We start from the raw sequence: 13,599 nt of genomic DNA, 5'->3' as shown, positions 1-13,599 counted from the left end.
GAAATCAATCTTCATTCTGCTGTACGTAATAAGACCAAAGAAATAGCGGAACTTCTTATATCATATGGAGCAAATATCAATGAAAAGGATAATCAAGGAAAAACTGCTCTTCAACATGCAATAATGATAAATAGAAAAGAAATAGTTGAACTTCTTGTTTCACATGGTGCAAATGTCAATTCTTAAAGGAAGGTTTTAAAATTATTGAATAACTTTCTTCGATGAAAAAGTGACTAGGACGATTGAAAATTGTAATAATTTACACTTTTCAAATTTTTACAATTTAATTTTATGATCGATTCTAAAATTGCCATTAATAAGGGTTTCGTTTTGCGAAAAAAACGTACAATACGCAATTTCGCTAAAAAAACATTTAGCTAGCAATTTCGACCTTTGACTCCACTCAAGACGTCACTTTTTTAATTTTGCGGTATCATATTTTTGGAAAATCTTTATAAATATTATATAAAAAGTCTCTTTAATATCTATATTTCATATTTTTATCGATTTTTAAAGTTTTCGCGAAAAGTATTCAATTATTTTTGCTATTTGGTCGGGTAAATATCAGATTTGCGACATTTTCTGATATGATATTCAGATTCTACGTTGATAATAATGCTTATAGAACCCTCTTGCTATTGTGTCAAAATTGCGAAACCGATAGCAAAAATATCATACTTTATAACGTAAATAAGAACTTGACCTATTAAGAAAAGCAGTAATGAAAAGAAAATCTGAAATTCATAAAAATTACAAGTTTCTGATGACAATTAGCTTAATTAAACCAGGTACAAGATTATATAATTGTATTTTCTATCCAATTATCCATATAATATCTTATCCAGAAAAAATAACTTGATCAATACCAAATGATTTTTTAACTAGTAAATAAAGTATTTTCTTTACACACACATTGTATATCATAGTTTTTTTTTTTGGTTTCGCAAAACATCCAAAAACAAATATGCTATAAAAGTGACAATTTTAGCAAAACGAAACCCTTACCATTAATTATTATCCTATTTTAAAAATTTAATGGGGATGGGTGTCAAAAATTTTAATGAAATTAAGCTATCTAGATGCATTTCAGATCAATCTTGTTCTGATGGTATTAATAGCGATCGGATACCTATTAGGAAAATTAAGATATTTTAGCGTAATAGATATTTCTTCTATTCGAAGAACGGTATATTTAATTTCTATACCAGCCATGCTTTTTAAAGAGATAGCAACACATAAACTTGAGGCAAAGGTTTGGTATCCACTTTTAAATTCATTACTTAGCGAAATATCGATTCATGTTTTACTTTTAATCGTTTGCTTTGCTTTTCCATTTAAGGACAAATTTAAGCAGTTTCTTGATGGAATCTTCTCCTTTGCTTATGTTAACTTTGTTTACTTTGCTTGTCCGATGGTCAGAATCTTATGGGGCGCAGAATATCAATACATACCAGTTATCGCCGGAATTGTGCACTTTATCATAGAACCACCAATTCATTCTCTACTTGTAATCAGTAACCATCATCGCGAACAAAATCAACAATCAACTTCCTCAGATGAAGATCAACACGACAATCAGCAATCAGATGATGGCATGGAAATGGATGGTGTTGAACATTCCGAGGGAATACATGAAGATCATGACGAAGAAGAAGAAAAACGTCATCCAACCATCCAAACACAGACAATACCATTATGGAAACAGATTATATTCGTCGTTGTTACACCAATGCTCGTATGTACAATCCTTGGAATTGTTTGGTCCGCCACAGGATTAGTAATTCCAAGTTTTATCCTTACTTTCACTACATTTTTAGAGAATAGTGTTATGGCAACCGGCTTATTTACGATTGGCGTATTTATGTCCGATCATCCTTTCTTTGGATGTAATTGGCTTGAAGTTGGCTCATATTTGATCATTCATTTTATTTTCATGCCACTAATCAGTGCTTTCTGGTCATGGTTAATTGGCTTCGATTCTGTTACAGCAAGAGTTTGTTGCATGATTCACGCTTTACCAACCGGATTAACAGGCTACGTTATGGCAATTAACAGTGGCCATGGTCTCCAAGCATCTTCATTTACTTTCTTTTGGTCAAATATCTTGTGTCTCCCAGTATTTTTAATTTGGATTACTGTTTTCAATGAATTACATCTACTCGCTTAATTAATAAATGTTTTATATCTATCCCATAAAAACTATCCTTTTTCAAATCATAAATATTTTATTTAACTCGAAGATAATCCAGATCTGAATGGAATAATTCATGAATTTATATTATACCTATTAACTTAAGCAGAAATAATGAATTACTTATCAGCTGTTTGATGTTAGTATAAAAGAATCATTATAATTGGCGAAATCAACAATCCTCTACTTAAAAATAATAATAGAGTTATCGCACTATTGTACAAAGAGAGTAAACCTATAATTTTAATCAAATGACTACCAATAATGTATACTTCTTCGGAAGAAAGAAAATTTTATTCAAAGGTTTGAAGGATTTTGACTTTATGAATGGGAAACAAACTACACATCAAATGTTTTTAAATAAAGTTATTTAATTAGGAAACTATCCATTGAGAGCTTTTTTGATTGTAAGATTTGATGTCACTTTTCATTAAAATTATCCACTTAACCAAAATCATTCATATACTGTTCATATCAATCAATTACAGAGTAATTTCTTTTTCTGATAAAAGTGAAGAGTTATCAAAAATGCAATCAGAATTTGGTATTTTAGAATCAACAGTCTAAAATATATTCAAATTTCAAATAAATTCAATATTCTTATTTTTGTTAAAACCGTTCTCGACTGTTATAGACCGAAAATAGATTTTTTCGGTTTTCTCTTCAAATAATTGAAAGAATGATACTATTATATGTTTATTATATTATATAGCATATAATCATGCTATAGCCGAAAATTATAAGTTTTGAGAAGATTGAATATAACACAAATAAATTTGAATGTAAGTTAAATTGCTTGTTGTTTTTCATAGCTATTTAATGAGAAATCCAATATTGCAAAATTCAAATTGAATGATTGAAAGAACAGAAAAAGTCATTCTTTTCAATTTCGAATATGTTTCATTGTATTTATAATTATATGGCAAATAAGATATTTAAACTTGATTTTTGAAGGAAAATTCACAAAATTGAATAAATTCAAATAATTTTTATTCAAAAATAAACTAGTTATTTGAGTTTAATACTAATTATCTATTCAAACTACAAAGTTTGTAATTTAAAATATTTTGTGAGATCAGATTGAATTAATTCAAGGTTCTTTTCAATTAATATTAATGACCATATTACGCATTTTCGAACATTCTAAACCAAATATATAAAAATGGGAGACGAATGTTAAATTTTCTAGACATAAAGAAGTTGTTTACCGAGTTTTAGCTCTTATCTCTAACAAAAAATTAATTTTTAAAAAAATGACCGAATACGTTTCACAGCGAGAAAAAAATAAAAGGCAAGATAGAATTTTCTAGACATAAAGAAGTTGTTTACCGAGTTTTAGCTCTTATCTCTAACAAAAAATTAATTTTAAAAAAAATGACCGAATACGTTTCACAGCGAGAAAAAAATAAAACTGTACACTGATTTTCATTTTCATTTCCAGTCACTTTACTTATTATTTTTTCTTTTTTTCACTTTAATTATAAATTATTTCATAATACGTTTATTTACCTTACCATTTTCTTTATTCTTTTGAATTCCATACTAGACACTTATAGAATATTTTGATTGTTAACGTACTTCATTAGAATGAATCCTTACAAAGGGTATGTCGATCGAATTTACCTAATTGGTATTTCCAATCAGATTGAAGAAGGTAAAATGACATGGGAAGAAGCTTGCACCCATGTTCCCATCGCCCCAACCCTTCAATCAAATGATTTCAAATATTTAGATGTTTCAAAATCTTTTTTACAAAATCAATTTAGCTTACAGAATATCCCATTGCCTAAAGGCAAGAAAGGTCGTAGGGTCAATCCCTACGACCAAATCAAAGCTCTTGCTGTGATACATGACCACTGGGCCTTTCCCTGTGGTCAAACAAAACAATGGAAAAGTTTGAAATTACACCAAATTGATGTATCTTATAGAGAAGTACGCAGATACTTCAAAGAAAATCATTTCACCAAGACGCGATTAGAGCATGCCGGGCCAGAAACAGCAGTAAGATATTGGGCGCTTTCACCCAATCTTATCTGGCACGCAGATGTTCATTATTTTAGTGGTGTTCGTGGCCAGTATATTTATGGCATAATCGACGATTTTAGCCGCAAAGTCCTAGCGTGTATACAAATACCAGATATGCTGGCAGCGACGACAGCGAACTTTGCGGCTTCCGCCTTCATTGAATTTGGCGCCCCTTATTGTTTCTGGACCGACAACGGTTCAGAAAATAGGGGCGCCTTTCAAGATCTACTTGATCTTTGGGGCGTCCAATGGCGACATACAGACTCTCATTCTCCCTACCAAAATGGGAAGATTGAGAGATTCTGGCCGAAATTGGAGCGCTGCCAAAGCATTCAGGCTATTCCTGCCTTTATTTGGGAGTACAATAATAACACACCGCATGAAGATCTCCCAATTAATCCATTAACTGGAACAAATTACACGCCAAATCAAATGTATCAGCTGAAACCGAAATACACAAATGCAGATACAGAAAGGTTGTGGCAAATATGGGATACAGATACAGGCATGACCGCTGTTGACACATTCACAGCATAATAATAAACATAATTTTTTAATTTCATTTTTAACAAGTTTTTTTAAATGTATGTAATGAATAATTCATTAGAATATGATAATGCACATTGTAACAGAATAGAACAATCACCAAATTTTTTTTGAAATTAAAAAATAAAAGTAAAAAGTATAAAGTAATGTAACCAAAAAAGATATTTAAAAGAATTTTGGAAAAAACAGAATAAGGATAATGATATTATTTTAGATACACAATCGATGTACTGAAGAATAATCCGGTAAAATGATGATATAAAATTAGATTATTTTACAAGTAGCTAAAAAAAAAAAAAAAAAAAAAAAAAAAAAAAAAAGGTAGAGGGGCTTCCAGGCACTTCGTGCCTTCTAGCCCTGATGTTGATGTTTAGTATAAATGAAGTTTTTATTCGGAGGACTCTTCTTCTTCCTCCATTGCTTCTGGGAAGAAGCCTTCTTCTGGGTCGAAAACATTATATAATGTGTCGCTTTTCACAAATTATATATGTTTTCATGTTTTGTCACTTTTCTGTCACTTTTCGGGTAAAAACATTTTTATTATATATATAAAATGAATTTTACAAAACCACCGTTACCCTTCTTTGGAAATAAGAGTAGATGTAAAGATATTCTATTGAGAGAACTTAAGAAACTACCGAATGGTCTAACATTTGTAGACTTGTTCGGTGGAAGTTTCTATATATCTCATTTGTGCCATACAATATTTCCTGACTCAAAGATTATATGCAATGACTTCGACAACTATATGGACCGTCTCAAACATATACCAGACACAAACAAAATATTGAAAGAGTTAAAAGAAAAGATACCTATAGGTAAGATGGAACGTATACCATTAGATAAGAAAAATACTGTCAGAGAGGTTTTGAAAAAAGCAGAATATATAGACTGGGATAGTATATCTGCTAGACTATTATATAGTGGTGCTATAAGAGTTCATGACATTGAAACACTTATGTCAAAAGTTTTATATCTTAACTATACAAATGTTTTCAAAGAGGACATAGAAAAATATATTGAGGGTATAGAGTTTGTGAGATGTCATTGGACAGAGTTGTATGAAAAATATAAAGACAAGGAAAATGTTTTCTTTATAGTAGACCCGCCGTTCTTTAACACATGGGATTTTCAATACCAAGTAGACTGGACTTTGAGAGACTCTTTAGAAACTTTAGACGTTTTACATAACCATCCATGCTTTTACTTTACATCCGATAAAAGTGGTTTAGAAACCGTTATGAGATGGTTAGAGGACATACATGACTATGAGTTTAGATATGACAAGATAGAATATGAGAGAGGTCCTATAAACTGGAGAAAGTGTCATAACAAAGAAATTTTACTAGTAAGTAAATGTGGTTTGAAATAGGACTACTTGTTTTAGGTTTTTTCCATTGTGTCATTTATTTATTTGACGTGGCAGAAAGATATAGAGAATATGAAGATGAACCAATGCCTGCAAATGTTCAGCATATGTACTCGTAAGAGATATTTTTATCTAATATTAAATGGACGCACAGAACTTAGCGAATGCACAGCAACCTGGACAACCAAACCCAGAGAATATTCCAAATGAAGTTAGAATACAAACTGCAATGGCAAACTATGGTCAAGTGCCAACAGATGTACAAATGCAAACTGCAATGTCAAATGACGCTGCGTTAGGTTTGCCACCATGGTATGCAAATATGAGATGGAAAGAGTTTTATACAAACCCTGAAGTGGGATATAAACAACTTTATGCAGATGACGCGAACACAGGAGTTGACCCAGAGTATGTTTTCTACCAGAGGAGAAATAGAATGTATGAGCTCCAGTTAAAGAATGCTATGGAACTCAGAAGGAAACGTAAGAGACTAGGTGGACATTAGATTTTTACATATAGTAAAATGGGTTTCTTTGGAAGAATAGGAAACTTCTTTCGAAATGTTGGAAGAGGTATATGGAATGGAATAAAATCTGTCGGAAGAGGAATTTGGAACGGAGTCAAAAATATTGGCAAAAGAGTAGGTCAGTTTGTTGGTATTATACCTAAAGACCCTGAACCAGAAGAACAAGCTCCTGTTATACAACAGCCTGAACCTGCACCACAGTCTAGTTGGCAACCAAATCCAACACCTCAACCGTATTAAAAAATTATATTTTTACCGTTCGATAGTAGTTGTATATGAAACTAAGTTCTAAGTAAAACGCATGGTATAATGGAATTATTCTTTTTCTTCCATCTGTAGTAAACCATACTTGAAAGTCTGAAATACTTCCACTTGGTTCGTATAACTTTGTAGGTTTTTCGTAAAAGTCATTTGCCAAGCATAAAAAAGAGTTTTGTGCACCAGAAAATGAAGCATGAACTATAATAGCATCTTGGTCGAAAACATCTTTAAATAAATATGGTTCATCTCTTGCATATCGACTGTAAATATTTGCTAAAGGAAGTTCGACTTTCTGATTTAACATTCTTTGCAAATAATACCATGACATTGCAGTGAATTCTGTATATATTTGTTCGTCTTTCTTTGGATTGTCTTCGTAGATTTGAAATGACACTTGTGAATTTTGTTTGTCATATACAATTCTCACATAAAGTGTGCTCTCGGTATTTGCATATTCATCAGCATATTTTGCATAACATGAATTTATTTTATCTTCTATATTTTTTAACGCAGTCTGTAGAGAAGATGAAAGGTCAACTTGTATTAGCTCAATTTCTTCCCACATTTTTCGTTTCCCTTCAGATATATAATCTATATGAAACCTTACAATAAATGGAAAACTTTTATCTTCTACAGACACAAACTTCATTCTACGAAAGCCAATAGCTTTTGTGACAGATGGGTCTCTTAACCATCTTAATGGGTAGTCAAAACGATAGCCTTCATGCTTTACGGTCTCTGTCTCAAACTTTTGACCGACATTAGTAAAAAGTTCATCTAATGGTTTAGTTGTAGCAACTCTTGAATTTTCTTTTTCTATTGAAAGCATATTTTATCTAGAATAAAAATGTCGAAAGAAACAGCGTCTATGAGAGAAATACAACACAACCGACAACTCATTATGCAAGCTCTAAATAAGAACACAACAAACTTTTCAAACTATTCTAAGATATCTGAGTCATTGAAAGAAGGAAACTTAAAACTGACAATAAACCCAATGACAGACGAGTTTCTATTTCAAGACAGTAAGAACCATACTGTCTGTGTAAATCCAACAAAAGGAACTTTAAACGAGAAGCCTATAAAAGAACTTCTTTTGAAAGCAGATGTTGACAACAAAGCTGACAAAGAGTATGTCATTGAAAAAGTTCAAGAAGAACATGACAAGCAGATGCAACATATGCAACGAAAGAACATACTCATCCTGAACTAGCAGACAAAACATATGTTGACAATAAAATGTCAAGTGAAGTGACAAGAGCTGAAAACGAATATTCTAAAAAGACTCATACACATACCATTGCAAATATTACAAACTTACAAGAAACCTTAAACAGGAAAAGTGACGTTGGACATACACATACCATTGCAAATATTACAAACTTACAAGAAACCTTAAACAGGAAAAGTGACGTTGGACATACACATACCATTGCAAATATTACAAACTTACAAGAAACCTTAAACAGGAAAAGTGACGTTGGACATACACATACATCTTCTGAAATAACAGACTTAAACGTTAGCCTTGAAAAGAAGGCAGATAAGAACCATACACACGATTTCTTCGCAACTGTTGGTATAGAAAATATTGAAGGAACGGTTGAAGAAACTGGTGGGGATGTATTAAATTGGAAACCTCCTAACTTTCCACAAGGTTTAACATCGGAGGATGACATAACAACGATGAAATACATTAGATGTAGAAATGTCTATGTCATGGAGGATGAAAACAATGTTAAATTCACTGCTCAAGATTTATATGATAAAAAGGCTGACAAAACATATGTTAACGATGAGTTAGATAAAAAAGCTGACAAAACATATGTTAACGATGAGTTATATAAGAAAGCAGACAAAACAGAGCTTCAAACATTAAAGACAGAAATACTTCAAACAGTATATCCTATAGGTTCTATTTACACGTCAATGAACTCTACCAGACCAGTAGTACTTGGTTTTGGAACTTGGACTCAAATAGTCGACAGGTTTTTGTATTGTGCAAACTCTTCAAAGGAAACAGGTGGAAGTAAAACGATTTCAGGTGCAAATTTACCTGCGCACAGTCACTACATAAATTTAAGTACATCTGAAGCAGGTTTGCATAGTCATAGATTTTGGGATTGGTCAGGAATGACAAAAGGTAAAGGATATGATGTTAAAGAGGACGTTAAGTTTGCTATAAATTGTTACTGGAGTAACACTGAGGTAGGAGGAAGCCATACACATCGCGTTTCAGGGTATACGCAAACAACGGGACAAAGTAAAGACTACATGCCACCTTACATGACAGTTTACGCATGGTATAGAATTGCTTAGTCGTCATTTTCAACTTCTTTAGCATATTCGTCAGGAGTTGTCTTATATTTGTTAGGAACTGTCTTTGAAAGTATACCACCTTGAACCTTAACAAGTTTGAAACGAGGTCTGACAATAGTAGTTTTATCTTCTGCTTGCAGTCTGTACATTTGCCATGTTTGCCTAAAACTTCATAATATTCTCTTGTATACTTTCTTCTATTTTTACGAACACGAATGCGAGTACCTGTCGAGTTCCCATTGTTGTCATAGTCAATAGTATTTTCATATGGGTCGCGTTTAGGTATTTCTATTTTACTTTGTCACCTTTCTTAAGTTTGAAGCCTGGCATTCTTTCTTGTTTGTCTCTTTTGACTAAACTATTAAATATATAGTCTTTCTCTAAGTCAGGGTTGTTTTTCATTTCTTCGGGGAGTGGTTTCCCAAACCTTTTTGTTTACGGCTATTGTAAATATTTAAAACTTGTCTCATCTTTGCCATGGAGAAGTGTCTATACTTGTCGTCATATGACATTTCATTTGCTTCACCACCTTGTGGTTGGTTTAAGTCTCTTAAGATTTTTATACAACTGTCAATGACACCAAGAGCAGAATGGTTTTGGTCGACAATGAAATATTGGTTTACATTTTTTGAACGCAGATAGTTTTTTACATCATCTGATTTGAAAGAACTTTCACAGTCAGATGTCAGTTTTGTTGGATGGTATTTGTCAACGAATATTGTCAAAGCAGTTTTCACATCTAAAATATTTTTGGACCATAATGGTATGGCTTCACAGTATCTTGTGTTTTGACCAACAAATATTAGCCAGTATGGAGGTCCATCTTCTCTATACCTCGGAATGTTTTCCAAGATATCCATAAACCAAGCATTTGGTGTTGAACTAAAGATTTTTATCATGAGTGCTTTCTTTGTCGCTTTAGAAACATAGGGGTCCTTGTTTGGATTCGTCATTTTTTAACCCATAAGAAATGGGTTTATTTGGCGCATTAGCAGGAGTTGCATCCAGATTTTTGCCCGCAGTGGGAACAATAGCCAGAGGTGTATTTGGAGTTGGAAGGAAGATTTTGAGTACATTAGGTATACTGAAAGAGAAAGCACAACCTATTATACAAACTGTACAGAAAGGTTGGGATGTAGCACGAGATGCAGCAAATCTTATTCCAAATCCTGAAACAAGAGGAAAAGTTCAAGGATGGATGGACAATGTAGGAAGACAAGCAGGAAACTACTATAACAAAGCAAATGACTACTATAACCAAGCAGGCACTATATGGACCAAGGTGAAAGATTCTTTAACAGAGGATATAACCATGCACAACAATGGGTAAACAACAACCAACCGCAACCGCCTCAAACGTGGGGAATGTAAAATTTTTTACTGAGATGAAATGAACAATACAGCTTTGAGACAAATGGGTTCAAGATGGATTTGTCGACTTCCAGCAGTTACACAACCACGTGTTTGTCAAGTCCTTCCTATACCTCAAGAAGTTTTAGACCGACTTAAAAAACCTAAACAACCAGTTGAAAACAAACCAAACTAAAATTTTTTACTGAGATGAAAATGACCGAAGAAGTTGAAACGGTAGATTTGACACCACAAACAAAAAGTTCAGAACCATTGTCAAAACCTGTCAAAGAACTTACAGATGAAGAGAAAAATTCAATAATAGAAAGTGCCAGGTCTGGAAATACAAACCCTAACTACAAAGTCACTTTTCATAGAAATGGAACGGCTAGTATCTCAAAAAAGAAACAGACTCTCACAAATAAAATATTAAAGTCTGAAGGAGCATTCGAGACAACAGATGGGAAGGTTTACTTCACGGACCAACAGTTCATTATAGAACATCTCATTGACTTAGAGTCGAAATATTCTAAACTTTACAACAAACACAAAAAGTTGAAAGGAAAACAAAAACAGATGGCATATGATATTTATGAAGATGTTGACGACACAACTGTTCAAGCAAGTGAGGTAAAGTCAGGTGAACCGAAAAGTGACGAAAAACAGATAGAAGAAGAAAAACCAAAAACTGAAGATAAACCAAAACCAAAGTTTAGTTTCAATACTAAACCAAGTCAACCTTCATTAGCTGGTATGGGTTGGCGTCAAAGACTTATGGCAGCAGGTGGTTATGTAAAGTAAAGAAAAAAAATATTTTTTTATTTTTATAAAAATGCCCCCATATAGAATGGACAGAAGGTCTGCTAGAATAAAAGCAGAGTTAGAAAGATATGGTTGGAGAGTTTCGAAGAATTTTAAATATAGGAAGGGAAGACCCATAAAAGTCTATGACAAACTGGCTGGTCTTCGCTACGAAATGGATTTGGAAACAGCACGTGCAAATTATCCAAACAGACTAGAGAGGTTAGAAGAAGAACGTCTTATGGACATGCCTTTCGATGTTTCTGAGCCTCAAGTTGAAGGACACGACGGCTTTGCCAGATTCTACTGGAAACATGACGAACAATTGCATCCTTTGAGAAGGAAAAAAGGTAGTGCAGAGGATGGTCATGCTCCCATGGAAAGAACAAGATATGCATATGAGAAGTATCGTGAAGTTAGAAGTCAAATTACATCTGGTCGAACCTTTACAGTAAACTTTGACGAAGGAAAGAACAAAGAAGGCTTCATGGGTGTACTTGCTGCAATTCAAGACGGAAATAAGAAAGGATACAATCTCAGACTAACCGTAAAAGATTTAGATGGTCACATTTACTATGCACATGGCAATGTCACAACAGCTGCAATGCTTCTTGACGCTTTCAAGACTACAAAGAGAGAACAAATGGTTGACTCCGACTCAGACATTTTGAATGCAATTGAAGGAATTGCAAGTGTCAAGTTCGAATGGTACCAACCTAACCCTCAAGCAGTCAGACAACATGCTGGATACTTCCTGTTCATAAATAAGTCTGACATTGACTTGACAAGGTATGGAATTTACAATTCAATTGAAACAATTGTCAATGAACCTTGTATTCTTACATGTCTCAGGAACTCTGGTCTTGTTACAGAAGAGAAGATGAAGTATCTTGAGTCATGTGTGAAGACAAGGTACATTCTCAGAGGTCAATTGGCAAAAATTGCACCGTTGGCAAATGTCAATATCCGAGTCAGCATACCTACAGCTAAAGGTTCTTCACATGACGACTATGTTGTTGACAAAGACTTACCATGGTTGAAGATTGTAATTGTCCACAACCACTTCATGTTGAACGAAAGTCTTACAAACCCATTGTTCGGAAAAGGCAAGTGCAACATTGTCAGAGCTGTTAACATTCTTTTCGAGAAAGGTTTGTTGGAACCGATTCCAGATGACAAGCTGACAGAAAGTTTTGTACCAAAAGACGAAACAAACTTTTCACTGTTAGCAAGACCAAAAGTTGTTCCAGACAAAGTTCTAGTACAAAAGAAGTACACAGTTCCAAAAGGAGTTGGATTGTTCGGATACCAACCTGAACCAGAAGAACTTCCAATGAGGTTGCAAGAACTTCAAGATGCTATAAACAAACTCCCATTGAGACATCCGATTGACGTCAAATTGTATTGGAGAGCATCAGAGTTAGGTCAGAAGGTTTTATATGAAACAGGTTGCTTCGACGATGTTTATGAGATAACAGGAGAAGTTTCTCAGAAGATAAGAGACTCACTTGAATTTCCACAAACTGGACCAATTGGTTGCGACAAGTTCGACTCAAACGAAAAGATATACTATGTCGACCTTAACGCTGCGTACATGAGGTTTGTCCAATATATCCCGACTGGAATTCCAAACGAAGATGGTGAGTTCCCAGGAAGGAACTATACAGTTGGAAAAGTCATACAACAACTGTATGATATTAGGAAAGCTTCAAACCCCAAACTTGCAATGACACTCAAATTGCTTATGAATTCGACATGGGGATATTCCATAAAGAAACCTCAAGAGATGAAGAGTAAACATTATGAGAAGGTCGACAACTTTGTTGAAAGGTTTTCTCCTTTTGTTTTGAAGTACGAATTCACTCAAGGTCAAAGTGGCTTAGTAACCACATTAAAACCTATTGTCGAACATTGGTCTTACCCTCAGTTCGCAAAGGCAGTCCTTGACAACTACAACAAATTCTTCTCCGAAGTCAAATCCAAAGTGAAGGTTTACTATGAGAACATTGACGCACTCATGACGAACGAAGAAGGGTACAACAAACTCATTGAAATGGGCATGGTCGGTGAAAAGATGGGTCAATTCAAATTGGACAAAATTTTCACCGAAGTTCATGTAATATCGAAAAGGAAGTACTGGGGTGTTAAAGAAGATGGTGAAATAGTTAAACATTGCATGAAATAAAAAATTTTTATTCGAATTTGAATCGG

General features: G+C 33.7%; 7 protein-coding genes across 7 annotated transcripts, besides 4 other annotated features; all 7 read left to right on the top strand.

Moving 5' to 3' along the window:
- Positions 1-1,019: 1,019 nt before the first annotated feature.
- Positions 1,020-2,250, top strand: TVAGG3_0492510 (auxin efflux carrier component 1B-related family; the record flags this gene model as incomplete). The annotated part of the gene is made up of 1 exon (XM_001323817.1): positions 1,061-2,167. One exon carries the CDS (start codon positions 1,061-1,063, stop codon positions 2,165-2,167), a length of 1,107 nt encoding a protein of 368 aa, XP_001323852.1.
- Positions 2,251-2,818: 568 nt separating this feature from the next.
- Positions 2,819-3,602: a mobile genetic element.
- Positions 3,603-3,778: 176 nt separating this feature from the next.
- Positions 3,779-4,750: a mobile genetic element.
- Positions 4,751-5,014: 264 nt separating this feature from the next.
- Positions 5,015-5,043: a mobile genetic element.
- Positions 5,044-5,052: 9 nt separating this feature from the next.
- Positions 5,053-13,599: part of a mobile genetic element that runs on past the window's edge.
- On the top strand, positions 6,274-6,636 carry TVAGG3_0492470 (uncharacterized protein; the record flags this gene model as incomplete). The annotated part of the gene is made up of 1 exon (XM_051236256.1): positions 6,274-6,636. One exon carries the CDS (start codon positions 6,274-6,276, stop codon positions 6,634-6,636), a length of 363 nt encoding a protein of 120 aa, XP_051094080.1.
- On the top strand, positions 6,655-6,897 carry TVAGG3_0492460 (serine threonine-protein phosphatase family; the record flags this gene model as incomplete). The annotated part of the gene is made up of 1 exon (XM_051236255.1): positions 6,655-6,897. One exon carries the CDS (start codon positions 6,655-6,657, stop codon positions 6,895-6,897), a length of 243 nt encoding a protein of 80 aa, XP_051094079.1.
- TVAGG3_0492450 (phage tail repeat-like family) lies at positions 8,158-9,115 on the top strand (the record flags this gene model as incomplete). The annotated part of the gene is made up of 1 exon (XM_051236254.1): positions 8,158-9,115. A coding segment is annotated over one exon (958 nt), but the record flags the coding sequence as incomplete, so codon positions are not given.
- On the top strand, positions 10,628-10,783 carry TVAGG3_0492440 (uncharacterized protein; the record flags this gene model as incomplete). The annotated part of the gene is made up of 1 exon (XM_051236253.1): positions 10,628-10,783. The coding sequence occupies one exon, from the start codon at positions 10,628-10,630 to the stop codon at positions 10,781-10,783; it is 156 nt and encodes a 51-aa protein (XP_051094077.1).
- TVAGG3_0492430 (phage tail repeat-like family) lies at positions 10,798-11,388 on the top strand (the record flags this gene model as incomplete). The annotated part of the gene is made up of 1 exon (XM_051236252.1): positions 10,798-11,388. The coding sequence occupies one exon, from the start codon at positions 10,798-10,800 to the stop codon at positions 11,386-11,388; it is 591 nt and encodes a 196-aa protein (XP_051094076.1).
- Positions 11,564-12,461, top strand: TVAGG3_0492420 (uncharacterized protein; the record flags this gene model as incomplete). Its single annotated transcript, XM_051236251.1, has 1 exon — positions 11,564-12,461. A coding segment is annotated over one exon (898 nt), but the record flags the coding sequence as incomplete, so codon positions are not given.

The sequence above is a fragment of the Trichomonas vaginalis genome, chromosome II (assembly GCF_026262505.1).
Source record: "Trichomonas vaginalis G3 chromosome II, whole genome shotgun sequence".
NCBI classification, from domain to species: Eukaryota; Parabasalia; order Trichomonadida; family Trichomonadidae; genus Trichomonas; species Trichomonas vaginalis.
The sequence above is the reverse complement of the archived record's forward strand: the minus strand, read 5'-3'. Positions and strand labels throughout refer to the sequence as shown.